Source organism: Vulpes lagopus, chromosome 12 (assembly GCF_018345385.1).
Source record: "Vulpes lagopus strain Blue_001 chromosome 12, ASM1834538v1, whole genome shotgun sequence".
Taxonomy (NCBI): Eukaryota; Metazoa; Chordata; class Mammalia; order Carnivora; family Canidae; genus Vulpes; species Vulpes lagopus.
The window spans coordinates 34,417,856-34,439,867 of record NC_054835.1 but is presented as its reverse complement, the minus strand read 5'-3'; the positions used below and the strand labels follow the sequence as shown (position 1 = coordinate 34,439,867).

At 37.6% G+C, this 22,012-nt stretch overlaps 1 protein-coding gene across 15 annotated transcripts in view; it reads right to left on the bottom strand.

Annotated features, from left to right (window-relative positions):
• MBTD1 (mbt domain containing 1) overlaps positions 1-22,012 on the bottom strand; it is a 68,155-nt gene that overhangs the window by 5,427 nt on the left and 40,716 nt on the right. For 12 of the 15 annotated variants that reach the window (XM_041724876.1, XM_041724873.1, XM_041724875.1 and 9 more), the window contains 11 exons: positions 19,847-19,964; positions 17,072-17,206; positions 16,719-16,807; positions 16,270-16,504; positions 15,597-15,652; positions 15,148-15,252; positions 9,837-9,984; positions 8,874-8,956; positions 8,224-8,458; positions 7,650-7,727; positions 181-3,097 (listed from right to left, as the gene is read on the bottom strand). In XM_041724876.1, the coding sequence (XP_041580810.1) occupies positions 2,832-3,097; positions 7,650-7,727; positions 8,224-8,458; positions 8,874-8,956; positions 9,837-9,984; positions 15,148-15,252; positions 15,597-15,652; positions 16,270-16,504; positions 16,719-16,807; positions 17,072-17,206; positions 19,847-19,964 (1,548 nt within the window). In that variant the 3' untranslated portion in view covers positions 181-2,831. Of the gene's footprint in view, positions 1-180; positions 3,098-7,649; positions 7,728-8,099; positions 8,459-8,873; positions 8,957-9,836; positions 9,985-15,147; positions 15,253-15,596; positions 15,653-16,269; positions 16,505-16,718; positions 16,808-17,071; positions 17,207-19,846; positions 19,965-22,012 lie in introns of those variants that run through there. The other 3 variants (XM_041724878.1, XM_041724879.1, XR_005983073.1) reach the window with 2 other exon arrangements.

Genomic DNA, 22,012 nt, shown 5'->3' with positions numbered 1-22,012 from the left:
AATTAGAACTCAGAATATTTATTTATTTATTAATTAATTATTATTTTTTAGGACTCAGAATATTTAGATGAATAGTAAGCCAATTAAGTTTCATGAAGCACTAAGTAGACAGTGTCAGCATTTGGAAAAATATTAAAATGGTTACACTCTTAAGTCAAATAATATGGTCATAGAAAAATATTTTTCATCCTGATCTTATAGTTACAAAAGATTAGTTCCCAAAACTGGTCTTTGGGGCACCTAGCTGGCTCAGTCTGCAGAGTATGCAACTCTTAATGTTGCGGTTGTAAGTTTAAGCCCCACATTGGGTATAAAGAGTACTTAAAAAAATCTTAAAAACACAGTGGTCTTTGACATCTTATTTAATAATTTAAAGAATAAAGAATAATCTTTTGAGAGAGTCAATTCATTTCATCTTACTTTGGTACTTGTTTTGGTAATGGAATTTCATAGCCCAAAGACAGAAAAGCGAATACACTATGCCTGCAGTAATAGCAAACACTAATCAGACTGTTGAAAGTCAAAAGCAAACAAAACTGTGCAATTCTTTTTTTTTAAATTAAAAATGCTTTTATGGAGAGTATTGAGTATGTAATAGTTATCTTTCAAATCTAACCAATACATATTAATTGTTAAGGACATTTGAATAATACCATGAAAATAAACACAAAAGAAAAACCCCAAGTTTCATTAAAGGTGCAGTACCCACAATAAAAGGTTGATTAAAACAAATCTTATTATAAGATGGTCAGATGGCTACATGAATGAGAAAAGAACTCCCGTGCTTCAAGACCAAACATGTTCCATTCAAATGGATGTTAATTGTTTTGTTTCTTGAATGTCAGAAAGGTAAGTTGATATTCTAAATAGTTCTGAAACTATTTGCGTTTATTATTAATGAATTTCTGTATTATGCTTCTATGCATGTTAAAATATGAAAACAATGTGCTTAAAAAAAAAGTAACTCAAGATAAAGGTGAAACATTCACTCAGATGTGGAATGCTTTGATGTAAAGTTTCCCTGTTTCATGAAACCTAAAATAAAACCTGTCTGGTATCTTTATGCTAATCATCTCTCCTTTCCAGGCCTTATTCTCAAAGAATGATGGATAAAATAAAATAGGTCCTGTGGGTGAATGTCACCTTCCATGCAAGTGCATTTTCTTAGCTCCGTTTTTAAAAGGAAGTCACCTTGCTGACTCTAATCACGAACATCTCAGGAGATAAACTGAAGCTGAAAGTCCTATTTTCCTAGCTGGAAGTCCACAAATAATATACTCTCAGTAGCTAATCAAACTGCAGCTTTCAGGTAGTTACGACAGGAACACAGTGCCCACACAGTTTTAGCAGAGTAGAATCACACCAAGCCCCACAAGATGTACCCCCAGCTCAGAAGACACTACAGACACTGATGGAAGAAGGAGACCTGGTGCTTTCCATCCCATGTGTCTATCCAAGTTCTTGGGTTTTGCCAATCCTAGAAGTTCTGTTTTATACGAATCAATAACCTCTCACAAAACCCGATACACATCTTCCAAATCAGCCTAATGCTCAACGAAAACACCTAAGTCCAATAAAAATTCAAACATATTCAGAGCTCACAAGATCTATACTCAATTACTTAGGTTAAATAAGACTATTTCATAAAAAAACAAGTATAAAAACAAAGTTAAAGAGACAAGAAAAGAAATTGAAGTGCTCTTTAGACTTTGAGCATTTTTCAAGGAAAGAACAGATAAAACTTAGATTTGCAGTCCTAACCTATTTTTTTATACAAAAAAGGTATAGTAATTTCCTCTAGATAGAAGGGTAACAAAGTGACCTTCAGAGAGATGGACTAGGGAGGAAGAAGATAACTTAATACACTGGTATGGAGGCAAAAGTTAAAGCACACATCTTAAAAGGCAAAAAAAACCAACCAAACAAACCCAAAATCTCAGAAAAGCCAAAACCCCCAAAAACTTTAGGTATAAAGATGTTATCAAACAGAGGAAGAAGAAGAAAACAGAGTATTAAGTCCCATCAGCATTTTCAATATACAAAAGGCATTTTGAGGACTACTGATTAAATAAAGCCATCGAGTTTAAAAGCAACAGTTAGGACACCACAGAATATATGCTAAGGCCTGGACGACTCTGGCCGTGAAGCTGTCTCTCCATACTCATGTCTGAAGTTCATCACATGCAAGTGAAGCTTTCTGATATTCTATGATAATACGTTTGTTCTCAGCAAAAGGGTAAAACCTTTTGCAGCTTTCCTGACAATCTACTAGCTTGGCCAAACCAATTAAATTCAAATTAAGTGTCACTTACTGAATCAGTGTAAAATAAACATGAAGTTATGGGAATGAGGTTAGTCAAATTCAACACCAAAATATTGGAGATACAAGTATTTATCTCCAAGTTCATATTATTCAACTACAATGGTGGTCAGTGTCACCACCAGGACCCAAATTCCATAGAAACGCAAAACACATTCTTCCTAATGAATGAGACACTGTGGAATGCTATAAGCAAAGCCTCATCTTTGGCTCTGATTAATCAGGCTGATCCCTAATGGTGTATCTTTCCCCCAGGTCAAGTCACATGGAATTCTGTGATGGAAAATGTTCAACTATTTTAATAAAACCATGAAACAGTACAAGTTGTCTCACAATTCCATCAACTGAAATGAGCTTGATCCTAACTGAAGCTCAGAAGTGGTTTAAAAGAAAATAAAAATCTCTCCCTGATGACTCAACTTAGTGATGTGACTACCAAGGACTAGTGAGGATGAAGTTTTTAGTTGAAAGAAAAAGAAAATTTTAATGAGTCAGCATCTGTCATGCCGGATCATGCTTTGTCTCCCACCACCCTGCCCAGACCTTCACCCCCTGTAGTACCTGAGGTGCTGATATGACTATTACCTGTTTTGAGGCTGGGACTGAACTCTCGGCTAGTGCTGGGAGGTGGGAAGGCCTCCGGGGCTGTCTGTGCTGGAAGGGTTCGATATGGAGGAGGAGTCAACTCTTCGTCACCAGAGAAGCTCCTCCGCACCCCACCTGTCATAGGCAGGCTCGACAAACTGACAGGCTTCTTCCCAACTGGCATCTTCCTCTCTAAATATCAAGTCAAACTAAAGTAAGCTTTTACTTACACGTGTGGTAAGAAACGTGCATTATAACTAGGAAAGACTGTGTTGCATAGGATACTCTGAAAAGAGAACCAACTATGCAAGGTCTGTATTTCTGAAAACAAGGAATGTGAATGTGTGTACGTGTGGGGGTGGATGTTCAGAGGAATGACCAGGGAGATTATTTCTAGTCTCTGAGAGCCTGGTAATCCTGGCTCCTGACTCTTAAATCAATTTAAAAACAAAACAAAACAAAACAAAAAACCAAAGGAGGGCACCTGCCGGCCCAGTGAGTGGAGCATCTGACTCTTGATTTTGGGGCTGTGAGTTTGAGCCCCACACTTGGTGTAGAGATTACTTAAAAATAACATCTTAAAAAAATTAAATAAAACAAAGCAAAATGAACTACCACCTAGAACATTCAGTGTGGAGAATAGCTGGCTAACTTCCTTCAAGAACATTTTATCTAAAAAGGGGAACCTGATCAGCGGTTTGGCGCCTGCCTTTGGCCCAGGGCGCGATCCTGGAGACCCGGGATCGAATCCCACATCAGGCTCCCGGCGCATGGAGCCTGCTTCTCCCTCTGCCTGTGTCTCTGCCTCTCTCTCTCTCTCTGTGTGACTATCATAAATAAAATAGAAATAAAAAAACAAAACAAAACAAAACATTTTATCTAAAAAAAAAAAAAAAAAGAACATTTTATCTGAGGGGGGTTGAAAATACAATGGTAGAGAGAGAAAGTTTTGAAACTCTCCTTGTAGAGTAGCATTTCACTGCCCATACAAAGCCAAACAACACTGGCTTTCAGGGAGAATCCGACAGTTGAATAAATGGATTATCTGGGTGGCAGAATTTTACTGATATGAAATGTGTTGTCCTACCTTTTGGTTTATAATCCAGTCTTTTAGAAAACACTTATAATTCTTACTCTGAAAAGCATTTCTAAAGTTGAAAGCTTGTTGCCTGCAAGCAATCTAATTTCTTTTGAAACACCTTTTGGTTAGTTTCATAAGCAAATATAAGCCTTCAAAGATTTACAGGATGCTTTCACCAGCAAAAAAAAAAAAAAAAAAAAAAGGTAATCTAAACTTTGCAAATACTGAACCAACATATTGCATTAGTCAGGTTGAAAGCTGAAGGATACTTACGTATCTCTGGGGCTATAAATTATGTTTTCTTCCAGAGTATACAAATGACCCAGGCAAGTGCAATCAGAGATTATGCTTCAGGAAATCAGGACTAAAAGATAAATCTAAGTCAGACAGTATTCCTATGTAAATGGTCTGGAAACTAAGTTGCTAGTGAGTACACATTCAACTCCCAACTGCCATACCAAAATCATGTGCAGCAAATCATTTACACCTTTCCTAATGTAGACACACCCAGAGGTAAACATCCAAAGAGGCTCTCCAACTCTCTACTATTTATAAAAAATAGCCCCTGAAGATGGTTCAGAAATCAGTGTGCTGGGTTCCCTGCTCTAGAATTACTAAACCTTGAAAAATATGGCTTTCCAGATTGGACAGACCACACGCATACAACTGTCTATCTGATCCTCCTGGCAGAGTGGCGGAACATTACTCTTATTTTTCAAAAGCACTAGTTGATAGTTATCTCTTTATAGCATGAACACAGATCACTGCAAAACAAGCCAGAACAATGAAGCCAATCAAGTATCTATTTCAGTTAAAAAACAAAAACACCAACAATAACCAAACAAAAACACTACCAAAGAACACACTGATGGATGATTTTAGGTACATAAAGCCCAAAGAGCTAGAAGATGAAACCAGAGCCAAAATATAATAATCTGGAAGCAAACTTAAAAACGAAGGAGTTTGTGGCTGATCTGCTAATGATACTGCATGCAATGGATAAATTAGGTTTACAGACTCCAAATTCTTTATTTGGGCAAGTCAAGTTTTGCAGGAAAAATTTCTAGTGAACTATCTGGTGATGAATGCAAAAAAATAAAAGAATACCCTTGCAATGAAGATTGCTTCTTCTTTATTCTCACGGCACTATAATTCGCTATCCTCAATTCCAAAATTCACAATTTTTCTGTAAGACTTTGGCAATAAAACCAGACCTCACTGGTGATACTATTTATAATCTTTATTTGGCCCCTTTAATGTAAACATTTACATTTATACTGCTTCCGAAAATGTGCCAGAGTCTGTAAGGGGTGTTACATAATATATGCTGCACACACTGTACTTTTCTAAAACCTGAAAAGTTCTTAATTCCAAAACACATCTGGTCCCAAGGATTTCTAATAAGGACTGTGGATTCATAGTCCTTTCCCTTTCTACGACTAATTCTATGACTAAAGGACAATTTAAAGGCATTAGAGATGATGTTGTAATACGAAGAGCTATTACAATGTTACAGATAAAGAACATGATGTATTTACAGCTAAATTCATTTTCCCAGTTAATCCAGAAATGTGGTAGTATTAAACATTACTAAAAACTGGCATATTGGGATGTCTGTGTGGCTTAGTGGTTGAGCACCTGCCTTCAGCTCAGGGTGTGATCCCAGGTTTCTGGGATCAAGTCCATATCGGGCTCCTTGCATGGAGCCTGCTTCTCCCCTCTCTGCCTATGTCTCTGCCTCTCTCTCTCTCTCTCTCTCATGAATGAATAAATAAAATCTTAAAAAAAAAAAAAAAGAAAAAAACCTAGCATATTGCTATTGTCACTTTATTAGTTTCATACTTCTTCCTATGGTTCCTGGCCCATTAATTCAAAATTGTTAAACCAAAAAAAAAAACACAAAAAAACAAAACAAAAAAAAAAACAAAATTGTTAAACCTTTAAACTGGAAACACACCAGCAAGAGTCACATTGAGGGAGGCATTTGAATTGTGTACCCAATGCTCAGAAATTTTTTTTTCAGAAATTATTTCTAAAAAATATGGCATAGAGTAAGAAATGTTCTTAATTCAGCACTTTGGAAAGAAAATCCTGAAATCTTGGTCTTGTCCAGCGGAAAGTGAAAAGACAAGCTAGTGCAGCCTGTGCCATCCAACCTCAGAAAAAGCTTTAGTGATCACATGCAGTATGGTTTGTCCACTGACAAAACCACCATGTGAATTCTTCCTCATTTCCAGACACATGAGAATTACTTTGATCTGCCTATCTGACAATATTCTCTAAAGTTCTTTCAGGTGAGTATCAAACCTGGCAAGTGGCTAGTGAGCAAAATAATTAGACAAATAGGAGGCCTATACCTCTAATATAAAAGAGAGGGTGAGAGAAAGGCCTGAAGGCTATGGCTATGGAGGCTGATGTGGGTTTCATGCCAGGACACGAAAACACCATGGCAGTGGCTGGTATAAGATTTTAGTCACCCAGGGAAAACAACTATAAACAAACGACTATAATCAGAAAGTAAGGGTATATTTGATTCTTCACGCTGCTTCAGTTTCTTGGTTGTTAATGAGAGAGAGATTAACACTTATTTGAACATGTGGCAAGTCAGATGGAAAAATAGGTTTTACTTTAAATCCTTAAATGTACTTTTGACTTTTAAAAACATCTTTATATAAAAATAGTCTTGGGACGCCTGGGTGGCTCTCAGGTCGTGATCGTCTTCTTCTCTAGGGACTGAGTCCTGCACTGGACTCCCTGAGGGGAGCCTGCTTCTCCCTCTGCCTATGTCTCTGCCTCTGTCTTTCATGAATAAATAAAATCTTAAAAAAAAACAGTCTTATTTCAGAATGAAATATTTCATGACAAGTGTCACGAAGAGAAAAACCTGTGGCTTCCTAGGGTGTGGGGCAAAAATTTTAAAATAATCAAATAGAGCTGTCAATATATTCTATATTATTTTGGCTACTAAAGCCAATAAGCATTCATTGTAAGGTAAAATATGACATAGAAAGCAAATTTATTTATTTGTTATTTTTAAAAAAGATTTTATTTATCCATGAGAGAGATGGAGAGAGAGGCAGAGACACAGGCAGAGAGAAAAGCAGGCTCCATGCAGGGAGCCCGATGTGGGACTTGATCTCAGGACTCTGGGACCACACCCCGAGCCAAAGGTAGATGCTCAACTGCTGAGCCACCCAGGCATCCATAGAAAGCAAATTTAGAAAATTTTTCTGAAGCCTGACTTTGTTAGCCATCAACTTTCTTGTCTCATTCTAGACAGAAAGTTTTGGTTTATAAGAAGGATGGGTTTCTTAGGCTTTAAGTCTGTTGTAAATATCAAGCATTTCTTTAACTTTTTTTTTAAAGATTAAAAAAAGGATTAATTTTCAGTAGGTTTACATATTATTTCAAGAACTACTTGTACTGTATTCTTTACCATATATATTTTAAAATACTATGGTGATAATTTTTCCTGTCCGTTAAAATATAAGAGTTTCTGTTTATTGAAAAGGTTTGCCTTTTATGGCATACTGCACCTTTAAGCAAAATACATAATGCACAGTCATAGGCTCTCACAGGGATATTAGTTTATATGCAAGAATACTGTGACCCCAATTGGTTAGCAACTTAGGAAATGTATATAAACACCATGTGGTGACCCACTTTTCTTATGTCCTTTGTATTGCTGGGACTTAGCCTTTTTCTTCTGTTTTGATGAACCTGATTGGCTTTCTCTTGATGCTGAAAAATAAAATGGAAAATTGGTACCAAGTAAGCATTGCAAACACATGAATCTAAATACAATTTAAGATGAATTATCTTTACCAAGGCCATTATACTTAAAAAAGTACAAGATGCTTTGAAAATAAGGGCGCTTGTTCTGTAAAACCCAAGACACCAGACAGATTCCATTATTTATTCAATAAGCACTTATTATATACCAGTAAATGTTAGCCTGTAATTTCAAACTCATTAAAACAAGTCTAGATGACTTTGGTGGGTACTCTTACTGTGGGGTTTCTATAGTCATCATGTAATTGACTACTGAGTTCACACTGCTGTGGTACTCATGGTCTGATTCTGTGATATTGTTGTTGAGTCTTAAGATCTTACCTGGCAACCAATCAGACAAAGGTATATTCTTGTCCTGTGAGCTCACAAGATGACTTATGTGAAACAGTCCTCTGGAGAATTGCGGATTTTTACAAAAGGACACCTTTTCTGTATACCAACTTACACTGTGACGCCGGAGGCTGTAGCTGATATCCGGTTAATTGACACCACCCTACAGGATAGAGGTCAGGGGACTCACAGTCTACCCACTGATCATATTCTTCTTCCCATCCATCAAAATGTATCCTCAAGAGACGATGAATAATTCGAGTTACTGTGGCTACACATATTAACCGTGGCTCCATGAGATCTACTGCTTCTAATTTCATTCCTACACGAAATCCGTGATTTGGAACATCCTGACACAGAGAAGCAGAGTATTACCACGGGTGAAAAAAAGAATGCATGAGTTCACAATCACCGAGAGAGAGAGAAAAAAAAAAAAAAAAAAGCAACATAACCAGATAACCTAAATTAAACCAAAAAAATTGCAAATGATTCTTTAGTTATTAAAACATATGTAGGTGAGAAGTATTTAAGAACTGATTAGGAAATGTATTCATTTCTATTTTACTCAGATTAAAAATGAAGCAAAGTTTGAAAATAAGCTTCATTTCCTAGGTAAAGAAAATATGTTGTTTTATTACTATATACTTGTTTATACTAATTTCCATTAAGAATTTCTAATATAAACCAAAGACATTTTGGTCAACAATGATTTGCATTTGTGAGGCATCAAAAAACTGTACATATTATGCCATTATTCAAATTTACCTTATTAAATAGTTTTACTGGTGCTGCAATGGAGCCAGTTTCCCTGAGGTAGTCAAACCATTTAAAAGGAAGTTTTGTATAACCTGAAAAACACACCTGATTTAATCAGCAGTTCATTTAAAATTAGCAAAATATTAAAATGTAGATAAAAAACTGACTCATTACACACTAAGATCTCAGGTTTTAGATTTTATAATAAACTTTTAACTCTTGCCCTAATACTGTCAAACGCAGTCATTCCTCTGTGTTATAAGGATTTCATTCTATTTCTAGTCAGACACAGGTGCACCTACTTACCTAATGCAAAAGTGTCTCAATCCTTTTACAGACCTTTGCTTTTAAAATCCTACACTTAGGAGAGTATAGCATTTCATATTTCACAGTGATATTTTTCTTTCTTTTCAAGTAAGAAAACTGGCTGGGCAAATACTATTTTTATAGACCTCTGTTTTGAGTTTTCCTCCCTTCTTTTCTTAGGAGAAAAACACGAGGCTCAGATGTTGAAATTAGGAAAGACACTGGTTAAGCCTTGAAAGCTATTTAAGGGTAAGTCTTTTTTTTTTTTTTTTTTTTTTTTAAGCCACATGATATTCTAAAGATGGAAACTTGCTTTCCCTCAAAGGCTTTAGCATGTATCTATTTTTAACAAAAGTTCATGTGTACAATTACCTACATCGCCATCTCAACAGGGCTTAGAGAATACCAATTCATATTATAAAATGTACAGATGCTCAGGAAAACTATACTAATGTAATTTATTAAAGCTAGCTAGAATACAGTGCCTTATATTTTTAGAGTACCCCTCAGCACTTGGTATGGATATGTACGTTTAAATGTACATACACACATGTATCATAGGTTCACAGAGTAGAAAATCCAGGGCTGTGTTAAATGATATTAGTAGATACCACGCAAAAAAAGAGGGCAAGGATGAAGACCCAGTGTACATATAGGATGAAGTACCTCTAGGTGGAGTGAGCTCAATCATGTTAATTTCACAGAAACCAACAGGGAAAATCGAAGGGGAGGTTGCATGATAACAGAACCAGTCAGATCCATCTGCTGCTTCTGAGCCATCGATCCCAATCATCAGGAATCCATCAGCCAGCACCTTTTCAATGAAGAGAATTCCAAGTATTTGAAATTAGATATCACTACTATAAAAGTGATCCTTTAAGTGATATTCTAAAAGAAAGGAAAATGTATTACATAAAGGTCTCTGAAAAGTGAAAAATGCTTCTTCACTGAATTGTGTTAGTAACTGAAATAGTAACGAGAAACCTCCACAGATTGCAGTGTGTACCAGAACAAAAGCAGGGTTACACAGAAGTGACTTCGGAGGTCTAGGACAAACAGTGCCTTTTGCCAATAGTAAGGTGCTGGCTGTTGTGGCCCATGAAGCAGGGCCCAGTGCTCCTCTCCAATTTAACTGTCTAGTCTCGGTAGGGTTCTGAGTCCTACTCAGTATAACTTTCCTTCTGATTTAGCAGAAAGGGGTTTTTCCAAACTTTTTTCCACCTTTACCAATCCTCCACTTTACCTCTCTTATGCTACAGATACCCATGCTCCTGTGTAAGAATCTAAGGCCACCCTGTGCAAGGGTCCCCATACTCCTTTCTTCGTGCCCCTGGCTGTTTTGAGATGTAATACCCTACCCCCAACACAAACCTTTCCATCATGTCCTATTACTGCTGGAACTTTGCTCCACAAACACTATTTCTTATACTCTAATGTCTTTCAAGATCAATTTTAAAATATTTTATTTTGAAACAGTTCACATTTACAGAAAAGGTACAACAGTATGATGAACTTCTACATACTTTACCCAGAGATCCACTTCCAAGTATATTCTATGTAACTCTTTGCAGTCTGATTTCTGTCCCAAACCTTCTACAATGCTAAATTCACCAGTGACCAAGTTTGTCAGATCTATTGCCTTTCCTGCAACACTTACCCTCCTCAAATCTCAGCCTCCCTGAAGTATCTCATACTTGCTGACTACTCTCAGCTTTCTAAAATGTTTTCTCCCTAACTCTCATGTAGTTTACTGGCCAATCTTTCCACCTCTCCTGTTTGGTGATGGTCCTGTTGGTGGCATCTTCTTACCTCCACAACCCTTACATTTCTGATGTTGGCCCTTTTCTTTCGATGTTGGTGATAGCACCCCCACACACTGTGTCAGAAACCAACGCTAGGCCCACATCTCCTCCAGTTTTATCAGGAGTTTGTCTCCTCTGCGGGCTCTTAGTCCTGTCTTTCCCCTACTGTGTGGTGAACACACCCTCTGAGAGTTCATGCAGGGTGTCAGAGCCAGCTTCAAAGGTAAGCAAGCACCAGGTCCCATGACTCCCCTTAAAGTCATTCCTTCTGTGTATGTCATGAACTCCCTTTCCACCACACTGAGAACAATGCTTTCAGGCTTCCTCTTTGGACATTTTCCATCTTACACAGCTTAACTTTCTTTTGTTATGACCTCTGTTCACACAGGAAAGCCTTTCCAACTTACCTTCTCACTAGAGAAAGCTTAGATGGCCTGACCAAATATTCAAAGCCTGAATGACTGGGCACCTGGGTGGCTCAGTCGGTTAGGGATCTGCCTGCAGCTCAGGTCATGATCTCAGGATCCTGGGATTGAGCCCCATGTCAGGTTCCCTGCTCAGCAGGGAGCCTGCTTCTCCCTATGTCCCTCCCCCTGTGCTGTCTCTCATTCTCTCTCCAGGATAAATAAGCAAAATTTAATCTTATTATTTATTCATGAGAGACACAGAGAGAGGCAGAGGTATAGGCACAGAGAGAAGCAGGCTCCCTCTGGGGAGACCAATGTGGGACTTGATTCCAGGACCCCAGGATCATGACCTGAGCCAAAGGCAGACGCTCAACCACTGAGCCAATGCTCAACCACTGAGCCAATAAACAATTAAAAAAAAAAAAAACAATACCCAAGCCTGTGTGACCTGGTTCCACATTACCTTTTAGTCTCTACCTTCATGTGCCTTTCTCCTAGTTGTTTCTCCTATGTTGGATATATATATAGTAACTTCCTCTTCCAGCTTAACAGATTTGTCTGCACCTTGGGAAAGGGCTACCCTCACTCACATGGGATTCCTTTCACCTTTTCTAACTACAGCTGACTGAAGTGGGGACTAGTGCCTACCCTTTAGAGACTAAGCCAGAGGCTGAGCTCAGCTAGTATCTTTCTCAGGATTAGGATCAACAGACACAGAAACTGCTGTCAAATCATGGGCTGAAGTTGGAACTGAAAGCCCATCATACAGAATGGAGCTAGCAGCCACACATGGAGACTGAGTGATTAGAACTCCAACCAAAAGAGTGAAAGGAAAGTGGCAGAGACTCAGAGCAGAGAAGGAGAGAAGGGATGGAACAAAGAGGCCCCGAGATATGGAGAAATTACCACTGAGTTTATGGCTTTCCAGTTCTCATCCCTGTGTCCTTGCTTGTCTATGAGACTGCCCTGTCCTTAGGGTAACTCTCCTAAAGCTAACTTGAGGGAGTTGCTGTTCCTTATAAAAGCTTTGACCAGGATACTCAGGGCAGCCTTTTGTCAGGGGAGTAGGGAGGCAGTGGTGGGTAGAGCAAGCACATGCACAGGGAAGGGACAGAGGAAGAGGGAGAGAAAATCTTTTTTTTTTTTTTAAGATTTTATTTATTTATTCATGAGAAGAGAGAGAGAGAGAGAGAGAGAGAGAGGCAGAGACATAGGCAGAGGGGGAAGCAGGCTTCATGCAGGGAGTCCAATGCAGTACTCGATCCTGGGACTCCAGGATCACACCCTGGGCTGAAGGCAGGCGGTAAACCACTGAGCCACCCAGTTGTTCCAAGGAGAATCTTAAGCAGACTGTGTGTGCGGAGCCCCACATGAGATTTGATCCCCCACCCATGATTGTGACCTGAGCCGAAATCAAGAGCTGGATGCAACTGGTTTGATGTGCACTGTGTGAACAACTTGTCTTACCCTACACCCTGCCTACACCTTCCCACCTTGATTCATTTGTGCACATCCTCTTTCTATAAGTTTCCTTCCTGCATCTCTGCGGGGCTGCTTTTCCCAACCGTCAAGACGAAGTTTTCAAATCTCTTCTCTTCTATCCAGCTTTCCCTAATTTCTCTGAGACATTGTAATATATCCTTTATTTGAATTCCAACAGTACTGTGTACCTTTCTTTTTTTTTTTTTTTTTTAAGATTTTATTTATTTATTCATGAAAGACACATACAGAGAAAGGCAGAGACATAGGCAGAGGGAGAGAAGCAGGCTCCATGCAGGAAGCCCGATGTGGGTCTTGTCCTGGGACTCCAGGATCATGCCCTGAGCCAAAGGCAGACGCTCAACCACCGAGGCACCCAGGCATCCCTACTGCATACCTTTCTTAAGTTATAGTTGATCCGGAATCAAACTTCCTTGTACATATCTTACCTTGTTCTACAAGACTGTAGGCTTTTTAGAGTCCAAACTGAACCTAGCATGGCATGTATAAACCAAGTAATTTTTGAGGAAAGTTTGATGCTATACTCATTGGACACTTCATTCTCCTTTCATGGCACAGAGCATGGTTTAACTGCACTGGTTCCCATATCTGACTGTCAGAATCACTGAGAGAATTTCATCCTTTTTAGACAAATACATTATCATGTGTAATACTTCTTGTGATTCTGATTAAGCGGATACAGAGTAGCTCACAGAAATCTGTTTTTTATTTATGTATTTATTTTAAAAATAATCTTTAACAACATTTTTTACATTAAAAAAAAAAGGGATTTTATTTACTTATTTGAGAGAACATAAGCAGGGGGAGGGACACAGAGGGAGGAAAAGGGAGAAGCAGGCTCTCTGTTCAGCAGGGAACCTGATGTGGGGCTTGATTTCAGGACCCTGGGATCATGACCTGAACTGAGGGCAGAGGCTTAACTGACCGAGCCACCCAGGTACCCTTAAAGGTAATCTTTTTTTTCTTCCCTTTTTTAGGTTTGAGAGAGAGCAAGAGTGTGTGTGGGGGGAGGGGCAGAGGCAGAGAATCTCAAAGAGACTCCGTGCTGGGCATGGAGCCCAACGTGGGGCTCAATCTCATGACCCTGATATCATGGTCTGAGCTGAAAGCAAGAGTTGGATGCTTAACAGACTGAGCCACCCAGGTGCCTGGGAAATCTGTTTTAAATTATAGTAGGTGATTCTGATCACTAGTCAAGTAAAGAGGAAGAATAAAAGCTTGGTGCCAATCCCATCTAGCTGTGTGACCTTGAGCATAAGAGGCTGGGACATGGCAGCAATCATAATCATAATTTTAATTCTTTTGACTCAAGGCTTTAAACTAGGTTGAAATGCAAATCACAATTTAAGCTGTAGTCTTATGTAAACAGACTCTGGATCAGTGGTTCTTAACCATGGCTGTACTGGAGAATTACCTGGGGATTTACAAGAAAAAAAAAAAAAAGGCCAATGCTAGGGCTCCCTAGCAGACTAATGAAATCAAAACATGCGTGGTAGGCATTTAAGAGGTCTGGTCACCTGTATTTTTCTTAAGTTTCCCAAGGTATTCTGATGCCTACTTAAATTGAAAACCACACTTCTTGATTTTTTCACAAAAGCAGCTCAACCACCGAGAAGAAAAAAGAGAAGAAAAAAAAGAAATAAGAAAAGAAAGAGAAGAAAGAAGAAAAAAAAAAAAAAGAAGAAATAAAGTACTATCAAAAGAATAATAAAGGCACAAAAGGAAATAAACTGGAAACTGAAGATAAACTTGGCCTAGTCACAATTCTGTGTTGGGGGCACCTGGGTGCCTCTGTCGGTAAGTGTCTGCCTTCAGCTCTGGTCATGATCTTGGGGTCCTGGGATTGAGCCCCATGTTGGGCTCCCTGTTCATCAAGGAGTCTGCTTCTCCTCTCTCTGCCCCTCTCCTCTGCTCATACTCTTTCTCTAATAAATAAAATCTTTACAAAAAACCCCCAAAACAAAAAAATAATTCTCTTGGATTAGCTTTGAGCAGAAAGTAACTTAAATATTCTTCCTCTTAACTCAAGATATATGTATTTCCATAAATAAAGGCAGCAGACTCAAGATGACAATCCTGACAAGCCACATAAAAACACTGATATGAAAATTGAAATTTATTTTGAAATTACTAGTATCCTTCTCCCAAGTGAAGATCCAGATATATACCTTGTATGTCAAAATGAGTATATTAAGGGCCTCCTCCTCCTATTACCTTAAGACCAGTTCTTACAAATGCATTTCTGTATTTTAAAACCTATAGTCTTACCTTTCTAATAGTCGCGACACATATTGTGGAAAGATTTAATGGGTCTATAGCTTCCAATTTCATTCCTTCCTTGAACCATTCCCCACTCTGGTCTACTTCTTTTACCTAAAGAATTACATGAAAGCACATCCACTGTTACAAATGTTATCATTTTAATAATTAAAATATTACCAAATTGAAAATGTTTATCAGATGAAAATACCAAAATGCCTTTTCCTACCTACCTAATATTGTAACTCAAACCTCCGTTAGAGAATATAGAGAATTCAGGCAAATAGACAGAATTTAAGAGTAATTATAATCAATAGTTGTGACACCTATGGATCACAAGGTCTTAATCCTTTTATAAGTGAACAAATATAATTGTGATTTCCATTATTTTAGGAAAAAACCCACAACCCTCTTTCAAACCTAATTTACAAATGAGGGTTCTTATAAAAACTTCTTACCTTAGCAAATAAATGTGGTGGTGTATCAAAATGTCCATCCTGTTTCTTTGTAATATCTACAAGGAAAAGTTACATACTAATCTGTCAGCATTTGTGAGAAGACCAAAACCACGTTTCTTTGAAGGTTTCAAACCCACAAGGTATGTATACTCTAAAACACGGCAGAAATACATGCCTTCTACATATATGGTGAAAAATATCCTCTAATAGTCTTCCTTTCTTCTGAGTACATGTGCTTATATTAAATACATTCAGCCAGTCAGAATGCTGGTAATTCCCTAGTTAGGGAATCACAACTTTAGAAGTATGCTTTATGTGTGTTCAATATTAAGTCTAACCACATTTAATCTTCCTCTTTTGATTAAAACTGAATGCAAAGGGAATGGCTACCTTTAGATCTTTCAAATGGGCTGGACAGGAAAAGTGTAAGACAATAAATGTAGTTGTGATGAAAAGTACATTATATTTGAATTGCGAACAAGTGGAAGGAATATAAATATATTAGGACACTCATATTCTGGTGTGAACCTTCCCTAAATTAAGATAGAATGAGCAGCCCAGATAACTAGAATGCTATTTCTGATCTCTACTATTCTGTAGAGAAAAAATAACCAAGTAGTACAATTTAGCTTCAATGATGTTTTCAACAGGTGGTCTTGTGACAAGTGCTTACCAGATCTTTTGAATCGATGGCCTATGCTTCGAGACCAACCGATATGATGGATTAACGGGCTGTGCATATGGCACCAGAAGTCATCTGTTCTATCTTCACTCTCTTCATACACTAGTCTTAATCTTCCTCCAATTACACTTTCCACCACTGCCACGCGTGTGCGACACAAATGCCTCTTGTCAACCACTTCTACTCTCATGCAAGGTTTGAAAGGATACTGCATACTCTCTGAAACCTTAAATAAAAACAGACAAAGACTGTTTGGAATTCATGACAAAGGTCTACAAATAATTTCAGTACTGTACCATTAAAAATAATGAGTGCACTTGACATTTAACTAGATCATCTGGCTCACTAAATTAAAACAATTCCTTAAAAAAACTTCCAGGCTATTCCTTTTTTAGAGCTCTCAATTGACACTTCAGTCCTTTCTAAGATCCTGTCTTTACCTTCTGTGAGAAATCGGGAGGAAGTGTTTTGGCACCAGTAAGTCGTTTCACTAGAAAAGCTTTCCAGTTTGTATACTTATGCTGAATAGCTAAAACAAAAGAAATAACCAGTTACACTTTAGCAAAGAGTAGAATTGCTTTATAAACTATTAAAAAAAAAAAAAAAAAAACCACAACAATTTTCCCTGCAATTCAGAGCATTAAGGTTCTGAAGAAGACTAACAAAAACAGAACAAATATGTCTTGCCAGTATTTAAGTTACATGAAACCAAAAAATATTGTAATTTTGATATCACTTGAATATTACTATGTGTGACACTGCACTGAGGTACATATATTTAAATTATACTTACTTCTAGGAGGGACAAGAGGTTTTCCACTGGCTGCACACCAGCCAACCGGATGGATGTCAGAGCCACAGACATTGCACCAGAAATCTAGCCCAGGGTCATTTTCAAATCCTTCATATCTTAAAAGGGCATTATAACCTGAAACCAACAAATCAATCACCACATAAGAAGAAAATGAAATGAAACAAAACAGGACACAACTGCTGGCCATTGGGTGGGTGGGTGTCACGTGCTAATATGCACCTGCAACAGAATCCCGTGCAGGGCATGTGAGCAATCAGCACCACCAGCCCCCCCCCGCCCCGCCCCGCCCCCCAACTCTAAGACTGAGTTACTAGGTCTAGGGGCAGTGTGAGAATATGCATTTCTAACAAGTCCCCAGGTGAAGCTGCATACTGGTGTATGGCTCCAACTTTGAGAACCAGTTGTTTAATGTCATTAGCTTAACTGTTTTCAGAGCATGGCTTCCTCCCTTTTAATGTACTTTGATTTTACCCCCAGTTTCTTAAGTTCTAAAAAAGAAATTCTCAATGGAAACAGGGGAGAAAGTCCTACCAGAATGCGTAGTTTTGAAAATAAAAGAAAGAAGGTTATATTAAGTTAGGAAAACCTTGTCAAGTCACAGCAATCTAGTTAAAGTAACATTTCAAAGAAACTGCTTTATCCAGCGGATTAGATGACCAAATATTTCTGGATAATTTGGATTTGGCTATCTCAAGCATCTAATTTTTTCTGTACTATTTATTTGGAAATAAAATATGAAAATGCTAGGTAACAAAGTTCAATAAACACAAATAAAAGTATGTTAAATGACTTAAAAACTGTATGTACTAAGCAAACAGGACGTCTTACTTCTTAGAACAAAAACTATGATACATCCTCTTTATAATTTAATAAACCTTCTGTTGGTAACAGATTACAATTTAATTTAAGGCCTTCAGGGGAATAAAAAAAGGCCCAACAAACTATTCCAGGCGCGGAGCTAAGTTCAGTCAGCATTTTCATGTGTTAAGGTTTATGATGAAAATTTATAACATTAAATCTTTAGTTTTAAAATTCAATAATTCACAGAATAATTCATGAGTTTGCCCACTGTTGCAGAGCTCTGTTCATGATTAACATCAGGCTCAATTCTGAAACGTCATTAAAGTGGCTTAAAATATGTTATGCAATTAGATAAAATGGAAATGTAAAATTGGAGACAGAAGGTAAAAATAATTCTATTGATATTAAATGCATTGATCTTTAGAGCTATTTAAATGCAACTGGCTTAAATATCTAGGACAGAAAGAATACATTGTTCTAAATTATGGTGTAGAGAACACCCAACCATTTAGAGAATGCTTACACAGCTGGGAGAATGTTTCAAGGAAAAGGTGGGAACATAACTGGGTAAATGTGCAAAGGCACAGAGGTCCTAACATGCTCTATGAGGGAGGAAGGAGAACTAGCCTCATCAGAACATAGATAGCATTCATGTTGGGGAGCAGCCAAAACTTGGGCCAGTGGTCTATGGAGCGACTCATCATCAGCTGTAAATGCTGACTATCTTGATCCCTTAAAGACAAAGAAGTGATTAAAGATTATTGAGCAGGGGATTCCTGGGTGGCTCAGTGGTTTGGCACCTGCCTTCAGCCCAAGGGCATGAGCCTGGAGTCTGGGGATTGAGTCCCACATCGGGCTTCCTGCATGGAGCCTGCTTCTCTGTATCTCTGCCTCTCTCTCTGTGTCTCTCATGAATAAATAAAAAATCTTAAAAATAAAATAAAGATGTTTGAGCAGACCCAGAAAAAAAATGCCTGAGCAGAAAAACAGAAGATCATCTACAGTAAATAATCAAGTTGGCAGGGCGTTTGGGGGAAAATGGCTGGAGAGAGGAATAGAAAGAGTAGGATGTATTAGATACCGCTGACTAATTGAAGGACGACTTATCTGAGTGGCTGCACCCTCCTACCCTGCTGCCCCATAGAGTACTACAATGTCCTACCACACCACTCCTGAGCACCACGTCACAAATGTAGTCAGCGTTTGGCAGATGGCGGCCAATGGAATAAGCTGGGTTTTATACTTCTGTGCATCACCTGCCCATAGTGGCTAACACAGTACTCTACACACCTAACGCAGTTATGTGATGAGCAATAAGGTAACAAGGCTAGGGAACATGGCAAGCAATGGGAGTGAAGAAGAACCCAAGATATATGAAATTAACACTAGTTTACTTTCAGTCTTCTTAGCACTGAAAAGCAGTCTTCTTTCAACTTTTTTCACTTTTCAAAGTATTTCCCTATACCACAGTTTGGCCAACTATATAATGGCCCACAATCTGCCCTACTGCCTGATTTTTTTTTTTTTTTTGGTCTGCCATTTAAGAATGGTTTTACATTGTAAATTTTTCTTGTTTGTTTTATGTTTTTAAATGGTTGAAAAAAATCAGAGGAAGAATAACATTTCATGATATGTGACAGTTACATAAAATTCAAATTTCAATGCTCATAAATAAAGTGTCACTAACACACAGCCATGTATCCATTTATATATTGCTATGGTTGCCTTCATGCTACGATGGTAGAGCTAAGGAACTGTGAGAGAGATTGATCTGCCCATAAAACTAAAAGTATTTACCATCTATTTTTTTATAAAAAAAATTTTGCTAACCTCTGTCCTATTACTGTATTCATTTTTTACTTGTCAACACTTGCAAAATTTACAAATATGCTTTCTTACAAATTACAAAAACATAACTGGCATTTTCTGGTAAATTATTATTTGTGCTTTCACCTGCTAATTTTACAATTCCAGCAATCCAGAAGACTTTGGTAGGTAGGCTGCAGTCTGTATTGGGAACTTCTACTCTCACATTTTCTGAGATATCACCCCAGCAGGTCCCCATAGGTGCCTGTCATATAAAAATTATTAAGTTATCATCTTAATAACATAAAAGCCTAAACACATTGTTTAAAATAAGCATTCTCATCAATAATGGAAATATTAAAAATGCCATTTAACTCATTCATTTTTCTCCAAAAATAGAGCTGTTATTTCCCTTTCCACAGAACTCTATTTGGAAAAAGCCAGTGTCAGGGGCGATCTCAAGATGAAGAGAATTTCACATATATTAGAATAGATCCATGTCAACTTCAAAATTCAATACTGTCCTAATGTAAGACCTGAGCAGCAATTTTTGTAAAAGCCAAATCATAAACTCAATAGATTTCACAGGATAAAGCAGAGAAACTTACTATTTTTAATATATGCTGAATGAATGCACTTCATCTTAACCTCTATTTTTAAAGGGTCCGTCCAAAGAGCAGAAAGAAAAAAAAATCTCCAACCATCAATGTGGTTTCAAATAACAGGAGAAACAAAATTTAGTTATATGTATTTTCAACTTAAGTTAAATTAATAAAATATAGTCTGTTAAAACTATATGTGGCAAAAGCACCAGACAGTTATTAAAGAGGTGGAATTGAAGAGTTTTTGGAGATGCATACCATGTAAATTGTTAAATAATTTATTATTTCTAAACAAAGAGGAAACTTTCAAAGTTAGAACTAGTAATCGCTAGCCTCCATACCACATGGTTAGAATGGGGACTCAGAAAGCTGATTAAATGAGTATAGTAAAGAGATTTTCCCAAGTCTAACATGCCCAAATTACAATTTCCATTACATTTTAATCCTTAAAACTTGAGGCCATTTATAGTTATTTGAAATTTATGCAACGTTTAATTAAATCAAATAAGTGAATTTAGGAATACAAATGCTGATAAATACTAAACAGTCTCTGTGGCCTTAACAGCTCCTTGTTAAATATAACTTAGAACCTTGAACATAGAGAAAAGGACTGGGTGAGGTTATAAAAGACCTGATAATATGGACAAACCAGGGAAAGACAATACAGCTTCAGAGTTCAAAGATGACCAAACAAAGACATCTAAGAGTTACATGATCTAGCCAATTTGAACACTGGTTAAATGTCTTCCATGCAAGGCTTCTCCTACTTTGGTGGATGCCAATCCATAGGAGGATTAGCTTAAAACGGTACTCAACCTCTGTCCTCTCAATAGTTCATGATGGAAGAAAAGGTCAAATCCTGAACTAGACAGAGTAAGTCTGGACACCAAAGATAGAATCAAATTATGACTATTACTTTAAGTAGCACAAGCAATGAATATGCCTCAGTAACTTGGGAGACCGTGGCTTATCTCAAATATTTGTGATTCTGGAAGAGTACATGTAACTTATCTCCCTGAGCTGTGCAAAAAACAGTACATCCATTATGACGACTACCTCTTTCTAATATTTTTTTAATTGAAAGACTGGACTCTTCAGGTTCTGCTATCTCCCCCTATATCATTCTAGACTGTAGGGCCATCCCTATTGCCAGCAGATATGATCAGAAAAGGAGAGGCTGGAAAGATGATAGTAATGTAGATTAAGCTAAGATATATCAACATAAAGACCATATTTTCATTTCTGTGAGGATGAACCAATTAGAGCAGATAGATACAGCTAATATATGCACTAAATTAAGGTAGGGTATCCACCCTTCTTTGTTTGGTTGCCAAATCTTGTGGAATGGTTTTGTTTTGTCTTTTTTTTTTGTTGAGAAGAAAGAAGCATGGTTATGCTGATAAATTGGGGGTTAGGTTGGCATACAGCTAAGTGAATTTGGTGTACAGTACTTCTCTTAGAGCTAGATATGACAATTTCATCCCAATTTTTTTTTTAGCCTTAACGATTATTTTTAGAAAATAACTTTCAGTCACATTTTATTAAAGAAAATAAAGTATCAATATGCTCACTTAAAAAATAAGGATGATACTCACTTCATTGGGGGATATTACGTTTTTGTCCCTACAGTCTGGATTGGTATAGGAGAAAGTAGCAGAAAGTGACATTTGTTCTTGCCTGTAAGGTTGTGGTTCTGCTAGGCCCTCTTAAA